Consider the following 26,351-nt stretch of genomic DNA (forward strand, 5'->3'; position numbering starts at 1 on the left):
CGACTTGAAGCCCTGAGATGGAGGCATACCCCGGTCTCATGGAAGGGAAAAAGCCCAAATGTAAAACTAACTTATACTAAACTACAACTTAAGCTACATAATTATTTACAGATAGACAAGAAAGATGACCACTAGGGAAGTACTTGCAATTGCAAGAGAGCTGTTCTAACGACTGTCACTGGCGGTAAGAAGGAACTGAAGAGAGGGCAGGGACCTATATACACAACCATGAAGGACCCAACGGGTACTGCTAGGGGAAAAACCTTCCAACGATCGTGCACATGTCTTGCACACCCCTACTTGGAATTGACATGAGCAATCACTCGAAGAAGCAGCTCTTTTATAATGGCAACAATTTTCTAGATACTAAAGATATTTTCTCCATGAAGACACAAGACCATACAGCAAGTTAAAAAGGTTACTGGCAGCAGATTAAATCTTGGACTTAAATTCACTTAGGGACAGAACAAAAATGGATACAGTAACTCCTCATTTAACATCGTCCCGGTTAATATTGTTTCATTGTTGCGTCCCTGATCTATTAGAGAACATACTCATTTAAGTCGTGCAATGTTTCCTTATAATAATGTTTGGCTGTGGGGACTTGAAGCCAGGGTGGGCCAGCAGCCCCCACATGAGCTCCCCTCCACCCCTGTGCCTCCCAACCCTTGGTGGCCCTGCAGATGAGCAACTCCCCCCTCCCACAGCAACCAGCTGTTTCACAAGCATTCAGGAGGCTTGGGGGGGCAGGGAGGAGCAAGGATGTGACGCGCAGCCTCTCCCCTCCCACCCAGAGCCTCCTGAAGGCCTGCGAAACAGCTAATTGGTGTGGGCAGGAGACAGGGGAAAGGAGGGGGGAGGCTGCACGCTACGTCCTTGCTCCTCCCCCTATCCGCTACAGAGCCACCTGAACACTGCAAAACAGCTGATTTCTGTGGGCAGAAGGCATGGAGACTCCCCTTTTCCTCTGCCTGCAGCAATCTGCTGTTTCGTGGCATTCAGGAGGCTGGAGGGGAGGAGCGAGGATGTGCTCAGGGGAGAGAGGCGGGCCTGGGGCAAAGCTGGGACTTGAGCATCCCTCCTCCCACTGGCACTTTGAAAAGTCAGCGCATGTGCACTGAGCATGCGCCGTCCAGAGGAGGGAGTGGTGCAAGTAGAAATAATTTCTTGCCGGTACTGCACTCATTTGAGTGGCGGGGGGAGGGAGAGATAATCATAAGTACCAGCTATTTCACGTACATGACTATTCCCAAAAGAGATTCTGAAGGGGGGGGGGGGAAAATCACACCACATACCTGAAATCCTATGTGCCAGCATCATGCCACACTGGAGTTTTGTCATCTGTTATGCGAGAACAGAGATGGAGCCAGTGACATGACTCTGTTTAGCGTAAAAAAGAGCAAGGTTCATTTTTATTTGTTCAGGTGTGACTGAGCCTTTAGTTAGTGAGGGCATACTGGCACACATTCAGGTTAATGGGCTTCAGTGTTCCTTTGCAGTTAACTTTTTAATGTTCATAAACCTGGTATATACTGAAGTGGTTTAAAGCATAGCACAGGTTTTTAGGTTTCCAAATCTGTGAATCTCTACCTCTGAGATTTTATTATTTTTGCTGGTCATAATGTGGGAGGGTATCCTCTCCACCCTCTGCTCATGAGGTAATGAACGTGTCTTGTGGCACCCTTCTGAACACCAGCTGGAAGGAATTTTTTTTCCCCACTAAGCATGGACCGATTCTTTTCTTTTAGAAAGCATGTAATTTTTTCAGGTACACACTGATTAACACAGAAAACAATTGGGGCTGTTAATTTTCTATAGAATTTTCCAGTACAGTGGTGAAATGGGTGTTTATATATACAAACATCAACATGTTTAACTACTCACGTTCCCTCCAAATATGTAGCATTTCAGTCTGTTTATATGGAATATGGGAGTTAGGCGAGAAGCCATTTCAGCATATGAATGACTTATTAAAAGACATTTTAAGTAGAACTGTATCCCAAACTGCATTATGGTACTGTGCCCAAACATTGCATTCAATAGGAGATTCAACTTCCTTTACAGGAATAGAGCAAACTCCTGAAACTCTTACCACAAAAGTGGTCCATAGTCATGCAAATACTCCCATTGTCTTCAATGGGACTGATCAAATGATTAAGCATTTACATGATTAGGTTCCAAGTTAGTAAATTGTTCTGGATGAAACTGACAATGCTGGAGCTGTCAGATCAGAAGGAGCTTCAGTCAAATAAAGGTGGGCAGATGTATGATAAGTCTTAGCTCTGTTGCTAAGATAAGGAACATATTTTCAGAAAAGTTCTTGGAAGATTCCTGAGGCAGCTCGTTTAAGGCCATCAGTGTTCGGAATTATAATCTTCGCTTATAGTTCTCTCACCCACAAAGCTGGGAAATGAGGCACGTTTTCTTTGTTTTGCTGCTCCAGCTCCACTTAACAAAATGCATGCTAGACTAGTTTGGCTCCAAAGAAGAATTCTATGTACACTGAGGACAACACCTGATTCCCATCAGGCTGCAGAATTGGGCTGACATGAGAGTTCAAACATCCTCTGATCAGTGAAAGCAGAAACATTCCTCTAATGTTTTGGACTTGATGTGATGCAGTATGAATGTCATGGATAATTCAGACCAATGGGGAGAAACAGAATCAAAAACACTATTTAAACAACTTCCGTCTCCCCCTACCCCTCCTCCCTCAAGGATCCTGACTAACTTAACAGCACAATATATGCGCTAAACAAACAAAGCCTTTCTTTGCTGGCATATGTATTGTGCCGTTAAAGCCATATAAAGAATGAATGCCCTCCCTAGCCACGTTCAGCTCCTTTAAGGAGCAGAGCGCAGTTTCATCTATCCGAAGGTGGGGGCTAGCCCCAAGTCTTTCCAGTACCCTGTACCTGCTAAAAATCTCTTGCCAGTACTGCATACTGGAGGGTACCACAATACTTGCACTACTGTGTGTGCTCCAGAGGGATAGCATGGGTTCATCATCACATTGAATTTCCCCAGGGAAGAGTTTGCAGCCTCTGCCTTGTGTCTCCTCCCTCAGTGCTGTCTTGTAGAGTATGAGGCTACATTAACAACAACGTGTTTACCCTGGAGGGCTCAGCTGAGTGCTAGTTCATCATTTAGCAGCAAGGCATTCGCTCGGAAATATCCCACCTGATATCAACACGGCTGCTTTAGGAGAAGCTCAGGGAGCTCGTGAGCAGGACCCCAGACAATCCTCTGATTAGTGACTACAGGAAGACTTGGGAAAAGGGGAGCTGCTGCTAACATGTGTGAGCAAGAAACAGAAAGGGCTCAAGGAGCTGAGATAGGACATTGTTCCAGTGGCCCTGTGCAAGTCTGTTTTAACTGTAATGGTGGAGGGCTATGCATCACTCTTCATGCAGATCAGGGCGGAAACTACTATAGCAACAGATATTATACTAGACTATAGTAAACACCTATTGGTTGTTTCCATTGTGTCTGTACAAGTACAATATTCCCTGAACATTTCTAGCTTGTTGTGATTGTACAGTATCATGCAGCATTGTGAGTCAAGCCCCCCCAGCAAATAATAGTGGAATGTCTAACAGTAGCAGTACCACTAGCAGTAAGAAAATCAGGAAAGCCATTAGTCTGGATACTAAAACAGACGTTTTAAGGCTTTTTGATGCAGGCGAGTGTGCCCTAGACATTGGCATCACTCTGGTCTTACTCCGACCACTGTGAGAACTGCTGACAAGATCAGGGCTAGTGCTCAGTGTGCAACACCACTTAGTGTTACTAAAATAAGTTGATCCAGTAGTTTGATGGAAAACAGTGTCTCCAAGTGTGGATAGAGGATCAAAATCAGTAGAACTTACCTCTAAATTTGCTAGGCAAGGCAAAAGGCAAAAAATTTGTATGACAATTTGGAGAGAGACCAAAGTGAAGGATCACAGCCAGAGACGTTCACCGCAAGTCGGGGATGGTTTGATCAGTTCAAGAGGTGCTTCCACCTCCATAACATCAAGATGTCCGGTGAGGCGGCTAATGCAGATACTGCAGCAGCTAAAAAATTCCCTATCTCAAGAAAATAATTGAGGAAGGCAGCTATTCACCTAAGCAAGTCTTCAATGTTGATGAAATAGGCCTCTACTAGAAGAGGATGCCTGAACGGACTTACATTTCCCAAGAGAAGACAGTGCCCGGATTTAAAGCAGTTAAAGACCTGCCAACCTTGCTTTTAGGTGGTAATACTGCTGGAGACATGAAGATGACAGTGTACCAATCTGAACCACGAGCTCTCAAGGGATTTTCAAAGGAACACCTACTGGTCATTTGAAGATCTATTAAGGTGGCATGGATAACTAGCTATTTTTTCAGAATGGCTGATTCTCTATGCCATCCCTGCATAGAAGGAATACTGTGCCAAGGAAAATCTTGATTTCAAGACTACTTATTGATAATGCACCGGCTCATCCAATTAACCTGGACAACCTGTGTGAAAACGTCAAAGTTGTCTTTCTGCCATCTAACACCACATCATTCATCCAACCGAGGGGCCAAGGAGCCATCGCTGCTTTTAAGGGGTATTCCCTATGCCTTACTTTTGACCAGCTCATCAGACACACCTATGGGGAAGGCAAGCCTACGATTCGGGAATTTTGGCGTGACAACAACATTCGCAAGTGCATCGACAACATCAGTGAGTCCTGGGCTGACATTACTCAGGCATGCATGAATGGTGTGTTGGGAAATCTGTGGCCTGAACGTGTCAATGACTTAAAATAATTTAAGGATGTTGTCCCCACTATGAAGACATCCTCGGCTTCGCCAAGAAAGTGGGTTTTGATGAGGTGGAAGAAGCAGACGTTACACAACTTCTGCCATCACACGGAGAAGAGCTAACCAATGAAGATCTGATGCAACTAGAGGTGATGAGAGCAATGGAAGAAGAAGGCCAAGAAGTAAAGAATCAACCCATCGAAATTTGACTGCCAAACGTCCTTCTGAAGCTTTCCAAATGACTGAAGCTGCTGGCTTGCAAATCCTTAGTGACAATGATCCTAACAGGGAACGCAGCTCCAAAGTAGTTAGGGGAGTTGGTCATGTAATGAATGGCTATAAAGAAATTTACCAAGGAAATAAAAAAAAAAAAAAAGGAAAGCAAAACAATCTCTAGATGTGCTTTTTTGAGTTGGAAAAGTTCAGCAAGAACAGCAAAAGGATCAGCCAGACGATCCACCCTCTTACTCCACCACCTCAACCAAGTTTCACAATCATCACCTAATACAGTAATAAATTGTTTAAAAAAAACATACTGTATATGTATTAATGTCTCTTGTCTGGTGAAAAAAATTCCCCTGGAACCTACCCCCCATTTACATTAATTCTTATGGGGATATTGGATTCGCTTAACATCGTTTCACTTAAAGTCACATTTTTCAAGAACATCGCTACAACTTTAAGCGAGGAGTTACTGTACAATCAATTCACAGTCACTTTAAAAAAAGCACACAACTTAGTTGTAGGAGTACAACAATACCCAGAAACTTATAGTAGAGTATCTTGCCTATACAGTACCTAATTCAGGTCATGCTATTACTACCTCTTTCAAGCACTAGTATCACACATGTTTTGTTTGCTTCTAAAAAAACCACACTTGTGGCAACCTGTCACAAATACACAGCAATTCAAAACAAGACTCTAAAATGAACAGCTGTGAACTACTCAGCATAATATTAAAAAAACAAAAAAAACAAAAAACAAACATGGTATTCCTGAATTCCTAGAGTTTTACAGATTATGGAACTACATCTAGATACCATGTATTTAATTGAGGCCTTAAAACAGGTCACACCACATCTCATAGTTGTGCAATCCTAACTCATGCACATGTTTGAAACATTAGGCTTCCTAATACAAAAAGCTATAGTTCCAGTTACAATGGAGATCAGAACTATATTTTAAAATAAGGCCCAATGCTGAACTTTAAAGATGCAAAGAAACAATTAGGTCATAAAGAAATCACCACCACCACCACATGAGGCTTTCAAAAAAAGCCACCTTTACATGAATAACTTTCAGGAAAAAAGCATAGGTAGTTTCTCAGAGCTGGCCAAGTAACATTACTAAAGGGTTGTACATTTTATTGCTTCTGTAGGAACAATGCTTTGTACATGAGGGGCTCCCAAAATCCCTCCATTCTCCCAAACAAGTTCCCCTTGTTATTGTGTTACACCCAAAACAGAGGCCAGGTCTCAGAAGTGCTTTGCTGGTACTGGTATACAATAGTGGCAAAATGCTGCTAGTGTAGATATACCAGGTCACAAAAACCACACCTCATCACCCTCCTGATCAAGATAACTACTATGCTGGCATACATTTGTAGTGCAGACCTGACCAATCAGAGAAATGCCATCAAGTGTAGGGCCTTGCTTAGCATGGCCACCAAGAGACAAAAAAGTAGAACCTGACCAATTAACAGAGGAAAGGGTTTTTAGTTAGGGAAGACTGACAATGAAATTGGTGCAAACTCATACCAGTTTAAAACTAACAAGCTAAACCAGTAATAGTTTTAAATTGACATAAATGTGACCACACCCGGGGCTTGCAGCAGTTTAACCATGACCTGGTCTGACACTGTTTTACCAGCATAACTACATTGATAGTGGTTATTTATTTTTTATTAAAATATTTTATGGCAGCAGAACTCCCCTAATGTAGATGTAATTATACTGACATCTTATTTCAGTTTAAAAAAGTGAAATAAGCTATACTAACTTAACTTCATCTACACTAGCTATACTAGTAGAACTGCATCTACAAAAGAGTTTTTGCTGCTTTAACTATATTGGCATAGTTAAAGCAGCAGAATTTAAAATGTAGCCAAGGCCTAATTGGTTTAAAAAACAATTAAAAATGTTCAAAAACTGTTTCAACAAACTCTTAGAAGGCAGTAAAAAACAAAGGATCTGAATTAAACTGATGTTAAAAACAAACTGAGAGAAGAGATGTCTTGTGAGAGATTAGTCACTTTTGCAATTTCTATTTAAAACACAGGAGTTTATACCAGTGCCACCATATACGTTTAAAGCACCTGAAGTTGAACTAGACTAGCATAACAGACAGTTTTCAGAGTAGCAGCCGTGTTAGTCTGTATTCGCAAAAAGAAAAGGAGTACCGGTGATGGCTTATCTTAAGTGATCACTCTCCTTACAGTGTGTATGATAAACCCTTTGTTTCGTCTCTGTCTCTCTGTAAATCTCCCCTCTGTTTTTTCCACCAAATGCATCCGATGAAGTGAGCTGTAGCTCACGAAAGCTTATGCTCTAATAAATTTGTTAGTCTCTAAGGTGCCACCGGTACTCCTTTTCTTATAAGAGACAGTGTTCACCCATGTCAACTACTATAACAAGTCATAGTTTTACTTACATTTAATACTTCTTGCCTGGGCTGTGGAGGTTCTATACAAGTCAGCAGCCTGAGCAACAAGTCCATAATAGCAGAGGTCCCTATGTGCTTTATAATGAGGTCTACAAAATCATGTTTTTTCTTTAAGAAATCCACAATCTAGAAGAAATAATAAAAAAACCACAACAAGTTTACATTTTGCTGCAAGTACTTTTTCTTTATTTCCTCATGTAGATTAGTATTTCAAATATGTTCTGTTTCACAAGTTATGAGAGTGGTGAAGGCAGGAGAAGAGATTTCTGAACAAAATGTTCAGCCATCTAGAGTGAGCAATCCAAAGTTAGGCAGACTTTATAACACTGTCCTTTTAAACTGAAAAAGGACAGTTTAAAGCACTTCAAGCAGATCTTTAGTTGTGTTAACACCTTATTTCTCTCTCTTTTTTTTTAATTTAGTCTATTTACTTGTTGCATTTCATTTAGCTTGGACAATGGAAACCAAACCTATTCCACTTTCAGATTCTTAGTGCTGCAGTATTTGGATTTTAAACACTGCATGGGGATTATTTAAAAACTTTTCATTAGAACTGCAAAGTGTGAAAACATCTCTTATTTTTCTTTGGTTTATCTACACAATCTAAGTTGTGTATGACAAATAGAAATGTGGGCCAAAGAGATTTTTTTGGAGGTGCTGAGTAAAATACAAGTAGATTTCTTTAGATTCTTCCCAGAGAAATCTGAAGAAGAATACTGTAAACTCTCACTTGGCACACTCAGTGGAAACACACAAATTAAGTTATCATGGCTGTTAGAAGATTATGGGAAGGAATCATTTACGCTGAGGATGGTTTCTAAAGCAATTCATAAAATTAAAGCAAGCATTGCTTGAAACAAAGCATTTAAACATTAAGGGAAGCAGCATGGACAGAACTACATTGTGAGAGTACACTGTAACAGACACTAATTCACACCTGTTAACAGGTAACCTGATACCACTATGCATGCTATCTAGCCACTGAAATCTAATGCATTAGATCAGTATCAAAGAAGTCATTCAATTTCTCTGGCACTTATTTCAGCTAAGTCCCAAAATTTGCCCTTCCCCAAAACTTAAGCTCTTGAAAATTGCTTCACAAAATATGGTTCCACTAGCTAAAACAAATTTTTTAGACCAGCTGTGGAAACACACCGAGATTTATCAATAGGCTTTTTTTATTTTTAGAAGGAAGATACTCCTTCACCCATAAGGCCAACAATAGTCAGATCATTTTACCCAAAACCGTTCTTGAAGAGTTTCAGGAAAGAGCAAATTTTCCTAGATAGCCGTGGTATGTGTTGAGGGAGCAGACAGTACTGAACTACAAGGGGAAGGAGGATAGAACCCCAATGGAACAGGATAGTGTCCTGGCATCACAAGAGAAAGGACACTTATTCTTGATAAGCATACATGGTAGCTGTATTTAAGGAGTCAGAGGATCCCAGCCACTGGGACCAGTTACAGTTCTGTGGTCTGCTCCATTTTAGACCAAGTTCTTGCTTGTGCACAGATTTCTTCATGCAAAGAGCTTTTTTTTTTTTTTTTTTTTTTTTAAATGGAGGGGAGAAGGAGATGAGTAAGAAGGGAAGCCCCAGTAAGAGCTGTCTGCCCATCTTACCTCTGCAAAGCAATGATAAGCTAAACAAATGGGGATAGCAATAGTGAGCTGTAAGATGGTATTGCAGCCCTCACATTTCCTGCAGCAATTATCTTCTTTCTCCGCCACCACTCCTGAGTTTAACGTACTATTGGAACCACAAACATCCATGCTGAAAAAAAACAGGTCAGAAAGCTACACTGTGGCTGTGTCTATGCAGGCAAAAATTGAATTGCATAATTCATCACTACTCCAACTCCACTGGTAATAGCAACAAAGGAAGCTGTAGTGCAGACTGAGCTCAGAGCCCTGTCTATACATTACAGCTTCCACCAGTCGAGCTATACTGGTGGTGAATTACACCCCCAAATTTTGCCCAGAGAGAAGGGAAAAAACATCTACTCTACAAGTAGAACCTTGCAGGGATTTTTTTTTTTTTTTTTTTTAAAAACACGATAGGGTTCCATTATAGTAGGCCACATCATTTAGCATGAACCATGCTGGAGTCATGGACCATCTACAGGTTTAGCTTCAAAGTACTGTCCATACTACTAAAAAAGAACTACTATCTACATCAGGGACAATCTTGCTGTACCCTGATCCAACACTCTACTGTAATGAGAGCCAAGCTACAGCCAGTTAGGCTCCATCTAACAGGATTTACTGTTTAATTGGAGCCACCCCCAATTTTGCACAAGTAATATGGTTATCCAGTCAGTCCACTTTCCAGGTCTCTTTCTGGGAGGAAGATAAGAAGTGCATTGCACTATGAGGAAAAAAAACCATCACCACAAAACCTATTCTGTTTCTGGAAGTAGCAGCTAAGGCAATATAGAAAAGCTATCCAGAATCTACTTGTACAACAATAACTAGTGAGGTAAGCATGGACAGGCCATGGCTCTTCACACACCACTGTACAATGCAAAATGCTTTGTATACTCCGCAGTTAGCTATAGTTATCAGAACCATGCTAAAATTTAAGTAGGCTCTATCTGTGGCCTGTGAATAGGCCTAAACAGACTACTAGTGATACTCTGCTGCTATCATCAGATTAGTAAGCACAAGAGACTAGTAACAAGACACAGAATGCGTGATTTCTAGCAGTGCTAATGGCATTACTTATATTGGAGAGAACAGATTTGTATATACAAAAGAGAAATCTTACTTAATTGAGACAAATTGAAGATGTTATTTTCAGATATTTTGTAAAGGTTGCACTATATAAAAATTTTAGAAAGGAGAAGGGTTTCCTCAAAAGAAGACTAGATGATCATGATAGTCCCTTCTGGCCTTAAAAAAAAAAAAAAAAAAAATCTATTAAACTTCTTTAACTAAAGGATGATGACAGCAAGCAGTCACTTCAGGAGTGGGCAGAAGAAAATACTTCCCCTTAGTAACACATTTCTGACCAGACAGCTGTTCTGATAAACAAAGTGAGGACAAGTCAGTGAGAGTTACCCAGATTTTGTTAATATTCTTAAAGTGTTCATCTCTACTAGAAAACCTTTTATTGTCATGGAAAAAGTGAATCTAGTTGCTTGATTCAGCGACAACCTTTTAAAATGGTAGCCCTACAGAGGAGCGCAGCTCAATAATTACAGCTATTGATGCACATGCTACAAACGGAAGAGCTTATAAATATTTACCTGTTCCGGTTTTCTACTGATAAGAATACTTAGCACCTTGCTGAAGAAACTGGCCAATAAAGGGTTGAGAGGGGATTCATTTAATAGGAAGCTGTACAGTTTCATAAGTAAGGACTCTTCTTCTCCCAGTCTATCATTGATCTGTGAGACATCCGACGTAAGAAGCTCACAAGATATGTTCGGATACCTAGAAAAGGGACACCTTCCATCACTCATGCTTATAAAACAAATATTACACAGTAAAATATGGAATCAAAACAAAGCAATTTGGTGGGCTTGTTGCACAGATATGGAAAACCGTAAGGCTGCTGATTTGCACAGAGTTGGGTAAGTTAGTCTAAATATAAATGTACTGGTCTGTAAAAAGGTTTTATGCTTTTATTCAGAGATCAGGCATCTCCAATCTCCCACTATACTGCAGCACTACAGATATCACACAAGTTGAGTGTCAGAAGCAATACAAATAGTATATGGTGAGCTTTTAGTTTAATATCTACTGGTTAGCCCTCCTGTCTGTCTGAGCCCTAACCTCCCCACTTCAGAAATCATTTCCCATTTTGTCTGGGGGAAAAAAAAAAAAAAAAAAGAGGGCGCAATTCAAGTGTCAGCAAGCGAAAAACAGATAGTCCTGATACTCTGTTTTATTCCTAGAGTTCATATGAAGACCACAAAGTCAGCATGATCATTTCTGGATCAATACTATTTTTAACATTTTTAATATGTTTGTTAAAAGTCTCCCTAATTCAGGCAGCAGCATCTCTCACAAAACCTACAAAGTTGATTAGTATTTCTTCATGCCAAGTTAGAAACACATGCACTAGGACAGTTTAATCTAAACTACTACAACATACACAATATGTACATGCAAAACATAAGGCTTTATACACTTTACATTGGGTAGCTATATAGCAAAAAAGAATTTTCCAGTATTTTAGTAGCAAAGGTATGCAGACCCACAGTCCTGTGCATTTATTCACTTAAGTTTATTTCTTTTAAAAATGCCTCTAAGTGCTTTAAAACCAAAATTTAAAACCAACCAATCGTTAGCATATGGACTTATTTTAACTGTATGGATATATTACATTAAGGGCTGCGGGGCAGCATCTCAGTTACTCTCTACCGAAAACTTAACTAGAAGCCACAACAAACTATGGAGGCCTGACGTAAGATACTCTTTGCCTGAAATACTGCTTATTAAGATGGCAGCCACATTATGCACTTAGTTTTCAAGTGATCATCAGGTGCAGCTCCCTGTAGAGTGCACTGAACTAGCCCAAGCTAGACGAGAGAAGTGCTTGTATAACTGTTGCAAGGTATATGAAAAGTCTGAACCCCTTTTTTGCAAAACTCATGAAAAACGGTTCTTGGCCACATCTGCAGTTTGATCACAATATCTCCACACTAAAGGTTCATAATTAGAGATTAAGCACATTCCCTTACAGCGGTAATAGACTCTCTACCATTCATCCCCAACGATCTTCACTAGCCATTAATGACATGGGTAAAAGTGTTTGTGGGGAATACATCACCCTATCAAAACCCTATTAGTATCACTCTATTTCTAATGATACAACAAAGAGTGAGGCTTTCTAGACAATCACCTGAGATAATCCCCCTTCAATGCACCCTTTCAACATTTGGGCACCAAATCAATTTAGGGGGAGTTTTCAGGGGCCTTAACCACACTAAATGTATAAGCATTAACAGGAGTCATGATGTTAAGTAGCACAAAAACACTCAGAAAATCCAAGACTTACTAGAAAGCAGAAGACAGAACTTTTAAGTGCATACCAGTGCAATTACAGACTGGCCTACAGGAATTAAATACTGATTTCTCCTCTCTCTACGCCTCCCCAGTCTCACAGATAAGTAGTGTTTTCCTACTTGTATCTGATCTTTTCATCCATGTCTTGAGGTGGTTCTTCTATAATAAATGAAACTAAATCTTCCAGACATTCTGATTTCAACAGAAACTCTATAAGTTTGCGATTCTGAGCTTTGCATTCCTGCAAAACATCCTCCTCGTCCATCAATTCCTTCAGCGTTACATCTTCTCTTTCTAGAAGTGTGTCTATGTGGGATGACGAATGGAGATCAAATTTCCAAAACATGCTGGTCTGGACAAGGAGAAAAGCATACGTAGAGTGTTAATTTTCTAATTTATTTTAACAGTTGTTAACTTGTAGTTCTCCCCAACAAAAAGCCATGAACTCCATTATATCCATTTCATAGCCTCTAAACCCAAAAGGAACCTGAATGCATAATACAGACACCACTAAAGCTTGAACAAGACACACATTATCAGATGCTGAAAGATTATGCATGGACTCTGGGGAATTTTACTGTAATTCACGAATGCTGAATGATAAGCCAATGTTTTAACTCTTCAAAAAAATTAGCTAGATCCAGAATTTGAACATTCTACAAAGACATGACATGTTAATGCTGTGTGAAAGAAAAAAAGTTAACTCTGTTCCTAATTTTTTGATTTCTCTTGTACTCCATTAGGTATATTTGTATAAAAACAGGGGTTTTGTTCATTGGTCCAGTGGCTTATGCTCCACTTCAAATCACTATCTTCAGTAAGGGTCAGATTCAGACAGCCTGCCTGCTGAGCAGCTGACAGGGCTCTTTTTTGGACAGAGGAAGATGCCAGGAGCTTCCCCCAATACTGCCTAAGACTGGCAGAGCTAATACTCTTGCACACACACACGCTCCCTAGAAGGCTACAGAAGGAATTCTTGTTGACACTGTCAGAATTTTTCAAAGGAGCTCCAGCCAGAACTCAGGCTTGTTGCACAGATATTGCCCTTGGCTCATATTCTTGTCCTAAGTGATCTTGCACACAAATGCTGTTAAGGCAATTGTGATAATCAAAGAAGGAATTACAACTTCAGGTTTATCGGATAAAACACTCCTGCTTTTATGCATATATCCTTAGTAAACCACCATAAGCACTCCATCCCCAACAAGTTATGACTGTAGCATTTAAAACTACTACAGAGTTATTTCCATAAGATATCATCTGGTCTTAAAGGAAATCTTTTTCATTCACATACGATGAAGGAAGTGGACTCAAGGGGATTTTAAAGCTATAACCAGTAATTAAAAGAAAGGGTTTTTTCCTGCCAACTTGAGTCTTTAATAGCATGGTTTTAAACAACATTCAGTCTATAGAGAACAGTATGAAATGTTAAAATTTTTTAACAGGTACCTCTACAATTAGAGGCCTTTGCACCAAATCTTCACACTGCAGTACATTAGTGGCAACAGAATTAGCTTTTTTAAGGGATATGGGGATATACAGAGACATGTATACTTTAGCAGAAGTGCCTTTGAGCTGTACCTTTTGGTATTCAAAATCAGTTTTAGAGTGCACAGGCAACAAACCCAAACTGTACATTATGCATCTGTTAGACATGCGCCTAACACAGCCTACAAAAATTCATTTAAATTAAACATCTCATCCACAATACCTAGAATGCAGTCAATTTACTTACAAATAAAATCTCTGTGTGTGTGTGTGTGTGTGTGTGTGTGTGTGTGTGTGTGTATATACACACACACACACACAGAGAGTAATTTCTGGAAAAAAGTTAAGAATTTAGCATGTAGATCAAGTCTAGCTGACACAAAGTGTCAGAGTTCAGCATCACAGTGTATATATCAAGGCAAATATGTTTTCACAACACCTAGCATAACAGGGTCATTAGGTGTTACTACTACAATTACATTACAATAAAGGTTTTGTGTTTACACCATGCCTATTTTAAATATATTTAGCCAGGGTACTATTGTTTTCCAGTGTATCATGCAAATCTCTTAAACACCCCATATTAATCTTAAAATTGTTTAGCGCATCCAACAATTTTTTTTATTTATTTTTTTTAAACAAGGATACAAAACGTATTGGGGTCACTGAAACGGATACGGGAAAGGAGTAAATAAAGTTTTAATTTTACATATACTATCATTTTGAATCATCTGACTCCCATGCAAGAATTAAAAAGGAAGTACAAATAAGATGTTAAGAATCAATTAGACAGAACAATCTTACCTACCAGTTAAATTAGTAAGTTTACAAGAGTAGTCAGAATCCATACATTTGATTTTATTTACAATAGATGTGTTAGCTTGTAATTTGATTTAAGTTTATTATATAATTGTTTTCAAAAACATTGGCTTATTTGTTGTTACAGCTGCACAACCATTTACTATGGACAAACAACAGGTGTTTTGTTGACCCAACAGCAAATATATATTTCGATCCTATTACATAGGATCAACTACCATACTCCCCCGCCCCCCCCCATTAATACAAGTTGGAGCTTTGGAAGTAGCAGCTATTAGTGTTAAGAATTCCAGACATAAATCCCTTTGCAATGACTGAGGAAGAGACACTCACCCAAGCGTCCTTTCAAAATCTGTTTCAATAATTTCATTCAAAATCAATTTAACAATGGATAATAAGAGAAAAGGCATACTACTGCAAACATGTTACTGCGTTATTTCACAAACTGTCTCCCAGGCAAGCTGTGTTAGGGGTGCTCCCTCAACATGGCAGGTGCCGAGCAGAGATTATTCCATCACTTTCCAACAGGAGCCCAGGTCCCTTGGAATAAGGAAAAATAAACACCGTAAAATGTGCCAAAAGGGGAAGTCCAGGAACCCTGAAGAGAAGAGAACTTTCTTAAAAGTATGATTGGCAGTTACCTAGAGGACTTAGAGCAGTTCCAAATGAGCACAGCAACTTTGAAAAACAGGCAAGTGACAAGTCCATCTCTACCGCTAGTTTTCTTCTACCTCCTCCCCACACCAAAAATTTCTATTCTTTAAAGGGGAACTTTCATGTATGGTTACACAATCCTACTCCCATTGACCACAACAGGAGTACAATTAGGCCCAATACATCCATAGCCCAGAAAAAGCCATTCATTATAGCTTGCTCTTTAGATTTTCAACCATCTCCAAAGCCCAATTTGGACTCTCAGTTGCTTTCAGTATCAGGTTTCAGTATTGGTGTGAGTGCCTGAAAACATGTTTGTTGCTTTCAACACAAGATGCAAAATTTGAGATTTTAAACATGAAGCAGACTCAAAAAAAGTAAAAGTAAGCATCAACACAAGCAACTGCTTCAGGATAACTTTATAAGAGTCACTCTTAGAATTGAGAAGGGTTCTTTTAAAAAAGAATACCATGGTAGTCAACAGCTGACAAAATGGCTCTATGAGCATATTACTACATTGCTTATAATATTTCGCTAGTTAGCTTTGTTTGTTGTCTTTTTTCAGACAGACTACACAAGTCCAAATAGAGGCCTGTGTGTCACCATAAACGTGTACTGTGTAATTTCAGAAGTTCTCTTAACTCACTTTTTTAAATACACAAAGTTAGTGCAAAATAACATAGTTCAAAATCCCAATGAACTGGGATCAAATGTTTGGAGAAGCTACAGCTTCTCTACTAGTAAAAGTTTCAACCAATTTATCTTCCAAAAATTGGTTTGGCCAGGAAATTGCCTAATTTACTCTGAAAGGAAGAGAGACAGTACCTACAAACTATGAAGAAAGTGTCACTATCTGAATTATTGATCATTAAGAAGTTAGGCTGGTTTGAAATTTTAAAACTTGCTGATGTTTATTTGCTTCCCTTTAGCAAAGCAATTATCCCTTCAAACATTCCACACAGCAGAGTCCCCTTGAAAATTCACATGCGTGTTGTAAGTAAAGAAAGTATATTGCAATCAGGCAAAGTTAATAATATTTTTTTTACTGAAAGTGGTTTGGAGCTCTGTCTTGCTCCATGTGAGGTCAAATGAGAGAGTTTGCCATTGTCTTCAATGGGAGCAAGATTGGTAACTACGTGCATCAGTATGTTACCTTCCATTGGGTGGTAGAAGCTTAGAAAGGACACAAGAGCCAAAGATTTTCTTTCACTTAAAGAGATAGCCACCCATCTTTTGGAGTTACAGGACCAGGCATTGCAGATGTGTGCAGTTTATTAAGGTTAGATGCAAGCCTTCCAACAGCTGGCTGATTTTGATCCTCTAAAAAAATAAAATATCCTCATACTTGCAAATGTTTAAGATTCAGAACACTCTAATTTTCAACAAAAGCTTAGAGTAAGCTAAGCATTTTAAGACAAAAATGGCTCCTCTCAAGTTCTGCAGTGTCTTGACAAAGGTAGTAAATCTGTGGCAGAACTGGGAACAGATCCCCAATCTCAAGTGGTAGGCCCATGTCTTAAGTACTAGTCTGGTGCCTCATGCAATTTTATTAAAAATTGCTAATTAGGTCTGCTGTAAAAGTCAGTAATGCTTACCTACATTTGAAAGTACAATGAAATCTCCTATACAAGTGTAAAGCATCATTAACCACCCCATTTTTCTGACTGAGTAAAGGAGAGACTGAATCTCTCTCAAATAGGAAACACTGCAGCCTAAAAGGGTTCCACAGCCAGAGACTACTCTATGTCCTGCATCTGCTAGCATGATAGGATCTCTTTTTAAGTTACTTTGTAAAAATCTGCATTTAACACAGAGAGAAGATGTGTATGTTAACTACACAGCCTATCATATGAGGACTGAAGAAGGTGGGTCTCCACAGAAGGCCCCATCTCAGATCGAATAAGGTGATAAGGGAACTATTTCAACTGTATAGCCAGAGATACTATAATCTGTAATTTTTAGAAGAGTAGGGCTGATCATAGAGAAAGCTGTATTAAAAAACTGCATGGCTACAAGTTCATGAGTCAGGAAGTGTGAAAACTACAGTTGCACATTCAACACTAATACATATGCATTACAGTGGTCTTGTATGATCACACAACTACTTATCCTATGGTACAAGATGTCATACAAATTCCTCCCCGCCCCCAACACAGTCACAGGTGTGCATGAAACAACCTGCCACCAGTCAGGCTAGACAATGGAACTTACTACCAACTGACAGACCTTACCCCATGGACTAAAGAATCATCTCCTCTAGCTGAGGGCAGCAGGTTCTTACCCTCCTTGCAGACCATCTAGCTGAGGAAAACATGACTGCTAGCATAGCAGAGTGCAGATAACTTTCAAACAGCCCACAGGTGGGACAGGAGAGGCCACGGAGGTTGAGAGGAGAGGAACTTCACTACTGCATACCTAAAGAAGGTTGCAGGATACTATGGAGATGCAGTAGCTTTTACAGAGTTAAGGTTACGATCTGTGTCCTATTGTAAAGGAAGTTGTGCCCTTCTCCCATTACCCCCCAAAAAATCTGTATGGGTTTTCATCAACTAGAATTTGAACTGACATTTCTAAATATACTAAGTTAGAGAGATGTATAAAGCAGCTCCTTTTCAAAAAGTTTTAAATGTTTATGTCCCTTTGCCAGCCCAATGATACATCACATCAAGATTCTCCACAAGTAGATTTTACTCCCTACTGCAGGGCAGCCTCACTGCATTTAAAATCCATTAACAGTAATTAGATAGCACAGTGATAAATGCCTATTAAGCAGATATGTTTTGAACTGGCTTGTGAGAAAATTTTTAAGAGCAAGCATAATCAGATTTTCAATGGATATAATCTGAAAATTAGATAAATGCTTATTAGTAAAGCTGACCAAAAAGAAAAAGCCAGAGAATACCTTCTACAACTGCCACTCATGACCAAGCTTTTCAGTAAGGATATTGGGGTAATGCTGTCTATAATCAGTACATTTTCACTGACAGATTCCCCACTTCCCTACAGCAATTTTGAGGTCTATAGGGCAATATGGATACTGATTTCCAGCATTTAGTGTATTTTGGCCAGTGCCCACCACGCCTTTAAACCAAGTATAAGTCACCCAAGATGCAAAAAAAATTCTAGGCAAATGCCACCAGAAGCTTCCAAAAAATCCAGTGAAACTTCATTTGAATTACCAGCTAAGGCCACAAGAGGAGATATGTACTTAACTCTACGACACTTAAACACAAATTGAATTGTTGATTATGAGTTACAATGCCCACAAACATTAACAATGCATATTCTGTCAAGTCACCACTAAAACTATGACCCAAAAATACATGCTACTCTTTTTTGTAGTCAGTTGACATTCATGACTCAAAATTCCTTAACTTTTCAAGTCCATACATAGAGATTATTTTACATTCAAGAAACAGCAATGATTAATTTTACCAAAAATTCTCTTAAATAATTGAATTTCAGTTAACTATCCCTTAAATGGAAATACCGACAACCAAAATCCAAGTAAAAACAATTCACCTACAAATCCATCACAACACAATTCTGACCCCCGAAGTATGCACTTCTTTATATTTGATAGGTATAGCATAGGGGTAGGCAAACTTTTTGGCCAAAGGGCCACATCTGGGAATAGAAATTGTATGGTTGGCCATGAATGCTCCCAAAATTAAGGTTGGGGTGCAGAAGACAGTGAGGGGGTCTGGTTGGGGGTGTGGGCTCCAGGGTGGGGCAAGACATGAGGAGCTCAGGGTGCAGGAGGGTGCTCTGGACTGGGGAGTGCGGGGGCTGAGGGCTCTGGGATGGGGCTGGGGATGAAGAGTTTGGGGGTGAAGGAGGGTGCTCTGGGCTGGGACCGAGGGGTTCGGAGGACAGGAGGGGGAAGCAGGACTGAGGCAGGGGCATGGGAGAGGCCCACGGGTGCAGGCTCCGGGCAGCGCTTACCTCAAGCGACTCCTGAAAGCAGCAGCTTGTCCCTTCTTGGGCTCCTATGAGGAGGTACAGCCAAGCGGCTCTGCACCCTGCCCAGTCCATAGACTCCACCCCTGCAGCTCCCATTGGCTGTGGTTCCCAGCCAAAGGGGGCTCCGGGGACAGTGCCTGGGGTGGGGGCAGTGTCCAGAGCGAAGCCCCCTGGCTGCCCCTACATGTAGGAGCTACAGGACCACTATGTTCCTGCTTCCAGGAGCCATGTGGAGCGGCCCCTGACCCTACTCCCCAGCTGGAGCACCAGAGTGGGGCTAGCCCCAGACCCCACTCCCCAGCAGGCGCTCGAGGGCTGGATTAAAATGGCTGGTGGGCCGGATCCATCCCATAGGCTGTAGTTTGCCCACCCCTGGTGTAAAATGTTTACTGAACCTACTCATTTCTTTGCTTTTAGTCCAAATTTCTTAAGTGATATAAAAACTGACCACAGCATTGCTTTATGTAAAAAAGGAAAATTTGTTTCAAAAATCATATTAAGGCTTCTGGGTAATGTGACAGGGTCAGGCCAGATGGCTACAGGAGAGTGACAGAAGGCAGATATACTAGCCCCAGGTTAAGCAAGTCCCTTTTTCCTTGGTAAGGAAACAGGGAAGGTTCCAGAACAATCAGGAACTTTCTGGAAACAATTAAGGCAGACAGGCTGATTAGAACACCTACAGCCAATCAAGAAGCTGCTAGAATCTATTAAGGCAAGCTAATCAGGGCATCTGGGTTTTAAAAAGGAGCTCACTTCAGTTTGTGGTGCGTGTGTGAGGAGCTGGGAGCAAGAAGCCGAGACTGAGAAGGCGTACTACTGGAAGACTGAGAAGTACAAGCATCACCAGACATCAGGAGGAAGGTCCTGTGGTGAGAATAAAGAAGATGTTGGGAGGAGGCCATGGGGAAGTAGCCCAGGGATTTGTAGCTGTCACGCAGCTATTACAGGAGCCACTGTAGACAGCTGCAAATCCACAGGGCCCCGGGCCGGAACCTGGAGTAGAGGGTGGGCCCGGGTTCCCCCCATCCCTCCATTTCCGTAACTCCCTACTTGATACCGGAGTAGTTGACCTGGACTGTGGGTTCCACCAGAGGGGAAGGTCTCTGGCCTATTCCCCGATCCACTAGGTGGATCAGCAGAGATTGCGGGGATTGTTGTTCTTCCTTTTCCCCATGCTGGCCAGAGATGAGGCTAACTGAGTGTACGGCAGATTTGAGCCACGAAAGTGGCCAAACTGAGGGCTGCTGTGAACCTCTGAGGCAAGCAAATCTGCCAATAAGCATAGGACCCACCAAGGCAGAGAAGGAACTTTTTCACAGTAATTTTTCAATTATGCTTCTCAAATTAAAAGATTTTCACCTCATTTTCTACAGAACAGGAAATGAAAAGTGAGGATCCTAGAGTAAGACTCCTAAAGTATTATTCAATATTAAAACCATAGCTACTGTTTCAACATACAGCTGTATTAATTTACAATGTGTTCAGGAGTCACTCATTCTTAGCAAATAAATGCAACTTGTACCTTAAAGTCATTTATATTGGAGTTTTTTTGTTCAGTCTTTTTGGGTACACAGAAGTGAGATGATAAAAACGAACATGTTGTTCTCTGGTACTCTTTTTCATCAGAGTTCAAGCTCTTTGCATTCTGGGAAAGCCACAAGATATGTTCTGCTTCACACAAAGTGGTTAATACATATTCAAGTGTACTGCTCTGGTTGCAGTGTTAAATATTGGATATATCAAGTGAAAGTACTGCATCTTCTTTCCAGCAGAGTCCAAAATCCTTATGATTCCAGAGCTGCCTTTGTTTATGTAGGTCAAGTGTTTTTTAGTCCCACAGCGTGAAGCTTTTATTAGTTTTGTTGACTGAACTGTGTCTTAAGTTTGCACTCTCTCATAAATTTCATCCTTGTTAACTGCATAATTTCTACACTTGGAAGCTTTTCCCTTAAAATGTACCTAGCTGCTCTTAAGAAAACTGTGAATGAAAGACTATTTGGTTCCATTGTTCAGACTGAACTAGGAAAATATGCTTCTATTAAAAATGCTAAAAAGACAGAACAGGCACATTCCATAGATATATGGTTGAATACCATTCTCAAAAGAAGAGACCTTGCTCTGTCCTGCTATAGTTGTGGAATATTCAACAGGTTGCTTGAAAAGAATGTGGTCACTTCCTAATGTGAATGAATATATATTTTTCCCAGTTGAACAGCAGCTGATCATCTTGCTCAGGGGTGGCCAACCTGTGGCTCTGGAGCCACATGCAGCTCATCAGAAGTTAATATGCAGCTCCTTGTATAGGCACCGACTCCGGGGCTGGAGTGACAGGTGCCAACTTTCCAGTGTGCTGGGGGATGCTCACTGCTCAACCCCCAGCTCCGCCACAGGCCCTGCCCCGGCTCTGCCCCTTCTTGCCCCCTCCCCTGAGCCTGCCATGCCCTTGCTCCTCCCCCCCCCAGAGCCCTCTACACACCACAAAACAGCTGATCGGCAGGTGCGGGGAAGAGGGGGAAGGCGCTGATCGGTGGGGCTGTCAGTGGGTGGGAGGACCTGGGAGTGGGAGCTGTTGGGGGGAGGTGCGGGGCTGCTGATGTATTACTGTGGCTCTTTGGCAATGTACATTGGTAAATTCTAGCTCCTTCTCGGGCTCAGGTTGACCACCCCGTTCTAGCTAGATCACAACTTTGCATAAAAGTGTATACAGACCCACATTAAGACTTATTGCTGAAGCCTTCAAATATACACTGCTCTGACCTAGTAAGTATACAAACAGTCTAAACTAGTTAATATTTACTAACAAAAGTATTGGATACCTAAATTATATAACTAGTTATAATCTAGCGTGTCTTTGCTATTAATAAAGTTATCAATGAAATTACAATAAGAGTTTTGAGACAAGAATCAAATGTCTCCTTGTTAATTCCCCCACTCCACCCCTGTATCTTCAAGCTACTGGTAAAGATGCTGGATTAGTTAGGACTCTTAAACACGAGTGTAAATAAAAACTGAAATCACCCACTCCAGCTGTGAACATGGCTGGTTCACTAGTATCAACAAAAAAAAAGCTTATGATATCATTGGTTTAAGAAATGCTTTTTGCTAGGTTTAGAACATTTTTGCTTTCCCACCACCTAATATTTTAATCCCATTAGTAGACTATATTATTTGTATCACTGTGGCTTCTGCTAAGAAGACTTAATTTATGTTTTAGAGGTGTGCGACAGACTGCATAGCTAAGCACAAATAATTTTACAGTTTGTCAGTCTCAGTTTAGAGTGTGTACAGGTTGCTGCAAAAAGTGAATTCAGATGCAGAAGTAGACTGGAATATCACTATTGTTTCAAAAGTTGAGAGCAAGAACCTCTGATGGAAAAAGTCTGCTGTCCACAATTGTGTGCATCAATCCATGAACACATTTGTTCAGAAACAATTCCTTCCAGCACACAGAGAACGGATGCTGTGAATGCTGGATTGCTACCATTTTTTCTGTGATAGAACCAATAGCAAAAGCACTAGTAAAGGATTTGATTACACAGTACTGAAATGTGGGCCTTGTGTTCCCAACAGAAGTCAAAGAACAACTGTCTTTAAAATGGGCTGTTTTAAAAATATAGATTTACTGTTGCTCCCTACACTACTAGATCAGAAGATGGTAATTCCTTCCCCTCTCCCCCTGCTTTGAAAGAGATTCAAATGACCTTCCTGAAATCCCCAAACTTGAGCACTATGCCTGGCTTAGTTTAAAACAAATACCTCACGATTAGGAAGGGGGACAACAAAACAGAACAAACTGGATCTGCATTAACTGTCTCGGTACCCCATGCCAGATACCGGTGGCAGCTATGAAACTTCCTAGCACAAACCCAAATAGTTTAAAATGTCAATTGTAAAACCAATAGTAAGGTCATCACAATGCTACATTTGTGACAATGTGAGATATGGTAGTGGTGACAGTGGTACAGGATACAAAGGAAAAACAGCCAGCTAGGAAGAAGAGAAAAATGACTTGAAGAAAGCTGCAAAAGAAAGAAGGAAGGGCTTGGCTACAGAAGAGAAGCTGCAAAAAGGGAAAAATAGCTAAAGGACAACAGTTGAGTCCTACAAAAATAACGTAAGTAAGCCTTTCTGAAGGGGGAGAGATATCAGGGAGAGAGAAGACGACAGACTAAAGCACTTAGGAACCACCAAATGTTTAAATGCCTTATGGTGGCAGGAGGGGAAAGAAGTTGTCCCTATAGATGAAATTTAATAGCAATGTTTCTTACCTGTTAACAAAAGTTTTAAAAAGGTTAAGAAAACAAAACGATTTGTATTCTCTGTGGCTCCTTGCCCATTACAGGATATCCTGGCAACAGCAAAATCTTTCAATCTACAATATTAGCAGATTAGCAGGACTGAATTAGGTTAAGATGAAGTAGATTTCTTCCTATAAGAAAAAAACAAGACATTTTATAGTTTCATAATGTTAACAGGTTTCCATTAAACAGCTCAAATAGTAGTAACATGAAGGTTCTGAGCTACTGGGGATTGAGAATATGAAGGAAGAGAGGGAGGGAGGAGATTTGTTTGGAAGAAACTGAACCTGATCCTGTAAGTCATTTTTTACATACATGGTCTTTTGAACAATTCTAGAAGAAAGCTTTTGTGACTGTTTCTAGTCTGTTCAATATTCCCCCTTTTCTCTGCCATCTCCTGTTTTGAACAAGGATTTGGGAATTCTTCATATTGTTGTGGGTATATGAAACTATCTTAAACAGTTTTGACCCTCTGTGATTGAAGACTATATATTTAAGACACTGCTTTTTACCTTCCCAAAAAGGAAAAATCTGGTCGATACCTGTAGCTGTGCGTATTTGAGGATCTCATCTAACTGAATTTATACTCACCTGCCTGCATTCCCTCAGATTTAGGGAGCAGAGCAACATTTTCTCCCTTTTTGTATGGTCTTGCTCTATCATGACTGTTTGAGAATCTATTATACTAAGTGCTGATCTACAAAAACTTACATGAAAATAAAGAGATGCACTTTAAGAGATTTAATTATTTTGGCACAAGTCTGCAGGGCACTTCAGAACAAAACAAAAAAGTGGCAAAAGTTAGTTCACCTAAGGTTGGACATATCAATTTTAGCCACTTATTATGAAGTAAGGGTGGCCACACAGAGTTGCACTGAACAAAAACCACGTTTTAAAACAGATTTAGTTAAACTGGTGTAAGCTAGGTCTCCTAAGTGACCAGTCCTTAAAATTGGGCGAGTTCTTAGTTTGCCACTCAAAGGAATACAGACACTGAGGCACCAGCAGCTGGTCTCTGAACAAGGCTCACCTGCTTGTGCCTCAAAGTGACAAATGGAAAATTTCTTACCAATAATTTCCTTTGTTTGCAGCATCACCCACAATTCTTGATATCTGGGCTGCTTTCCTCTCTCTGCAGCTCCTGCAGGCAGATCAGCATTTTGGCGCTGCATTGTCTGGCTGGCCCCCTCAACTCGTGCTTGCTTCCAGGTGAGTTATTCTCAAACTGTAAAACTTGCCTATCATTACCAAATATTCTAGAGATAAAGTAACATACGGTAGACCAAGGAAGATGGTCTTATGGTAACAATTTCACTTAATACTTGACCCTTAACTAATGAGCGATCCAGGGGTGGGTAGAATTGTGGGAGAGACTGCTAGCAGAAAGGAAATCAGTTAGAAATTTTCCATTCTGCAGCCCAGGATCTCCCACAATTCTTGACCACTGGGAAGTAGCCAGCAGATGTAGAGAGGGTTATAAAAAAAAAAAAAAGATCAGAAAGGAAAGGAAAAACAGTATTTCCCCCCCCCCCCCCCCATCTATAATATTTGCTCCAAAGGCAAAACAATTTCCAGGTCACTTACATGCAGTACCTTCCTACCAAAAGGATACGTCTGCAGAGCACAGGAAGTCCACTTTGTAGTGATTTGACAAAAATGGTAGCATTTGATCAAGTGGCTGCCTTACAAAATTTCCCACAGTGGATGCATTACCTCTTTCTGCTCAAGAGGTCTCCAGGAATCACAGGGGGTGTGCCCCGACACATTCTGGAACTGGAATCTCCAATGCCTTTTACCCTTTCACAGTGCATTGTCTAATCCATCTTGCAGTAGAGGATCTGGAAATTCTGATTCCTTGGCATTTTGAATGGAAGGATACAAACAGGGCCCTCCCTTTCCTTGTGGACTCCATTGTGGTAAATTTTCAGAGCCCTTCTGACAGCTAAGGTTGCCATCTCTCCTCAGTGGGATGCTGTGGCCTTGGACAGAATGAAGGTAGAACCATCTCTTGGGAATTGTGGAAACAAGAGTTCATCTTCAGGATAAATGATTCTAGAGTTCTGACCACTACTTTGTTCTTAAACACACACTAAAGGTTCCTGCATAGAGCATATTGCCTGCTCTGACACTCACCCAGAGGATGTGATGGCTATTAGAAAGCAAGTCTGGATGAACAAAAAAGCAGACACCTGACATCCAACGGTGCTAGGTTGGAGATCTCTGAAGCCTTATTAGAGAAAATCTAAAAAGTTAAATGGAATTCCTGGATTTCTATGATTTGCTTTATGTACCTGTCACCATCCGCAAAACTTGGACCAGATAAAGGAGTATGCTTTCAAGGCAGATTTTCTTCTAGAAGAAAGAAGTGTTCTAATGACTTTGGAGGACAGACCCAATACTGTACTTCCCTTTATTAGGCAGGCTATTTGATGCAGCCAGTTCATATACAGATGACGCAGAAGATCTTATGAGATGTCCTGAATCTTTGGGGGCTGTAATGGCAGTCCCAATTTCAGCTCTAAATCCAAAAATCAGGGTGTCCTCAGACAATGTGATGTCAATGTTACTGTAGTCTGTTCTAGTTTTATTTTCTGGACCACCTTCCCTAACAACAGGAAGGATGGAACACATACAGACATGTCTCTTTATACCCATCTGTGTGATAGGGCACCTATTTTCATCCA

The 26,351-nt window shown here is 40.6% G+C and overlaps 1 protein-coding gene across 16 annotated transcripts in view; it reads right to left on the reverse strand.

Annotated features, from left to right (window-relative positions):
• The window catches only part of PPP6R3 (protein phosphatase 6 regulatory subunit 3), a 144,703-nt gene that overhangs the window by 86,151 nt on the left and 32,201 nt on the right, over positions 1–26,351 (reverse strand). For 6 of the 16 annotated variants that reach the window (XM_043517929.1, XM_038406956.2, XM_038406955.2 and 3 more), the window contains 5 exons: positions 23,638–23,798; positions 15,165–15,292; positions 12,565–12,797; positions 10,681–10,867; positions 7,423–7,560 (listed from right to left, as the gene is read on the reverse strand). In XM_043517929.1, the coding sequence (XP_043373864.1) occupies positions 7,423–7,560; positions 10,681–10,867; positions 12,565–12,797; positions 15,165–15,176 (570 nt within the window). In that variant the 5' untranslated portion in view covers positions 15,177–15,292; positions 23,638–23,798. Of the gene's footprint in view, positions 1–7,422; positions 7,561–10,680; positions 10,868–12,564; positions 14,192–14,249; positions 15,351–23,637; positions 23,799–26,351 lie in introns of those variants that run through there. The other 10 variants (XM_043517926.1, XM_043517924.1, XM_043517921.1 and 7 more) reach the window with 6 other exon arrangements.

Source organism: Dermochelys coriacea, chromosome 6 (genome assembly GCF_009764565.3).
Source record: "Dermochelys coriacea isolate rDerCor1 chromosome 6, rDerCor1.pri.v4, whole genome shotgun sequence".
Taxonomy (NCBI): Eukaryota; Metazoa; Chordata; order Testudines; family Dermochelyidae; genus Dermochelys; species Dermochelys coriacea.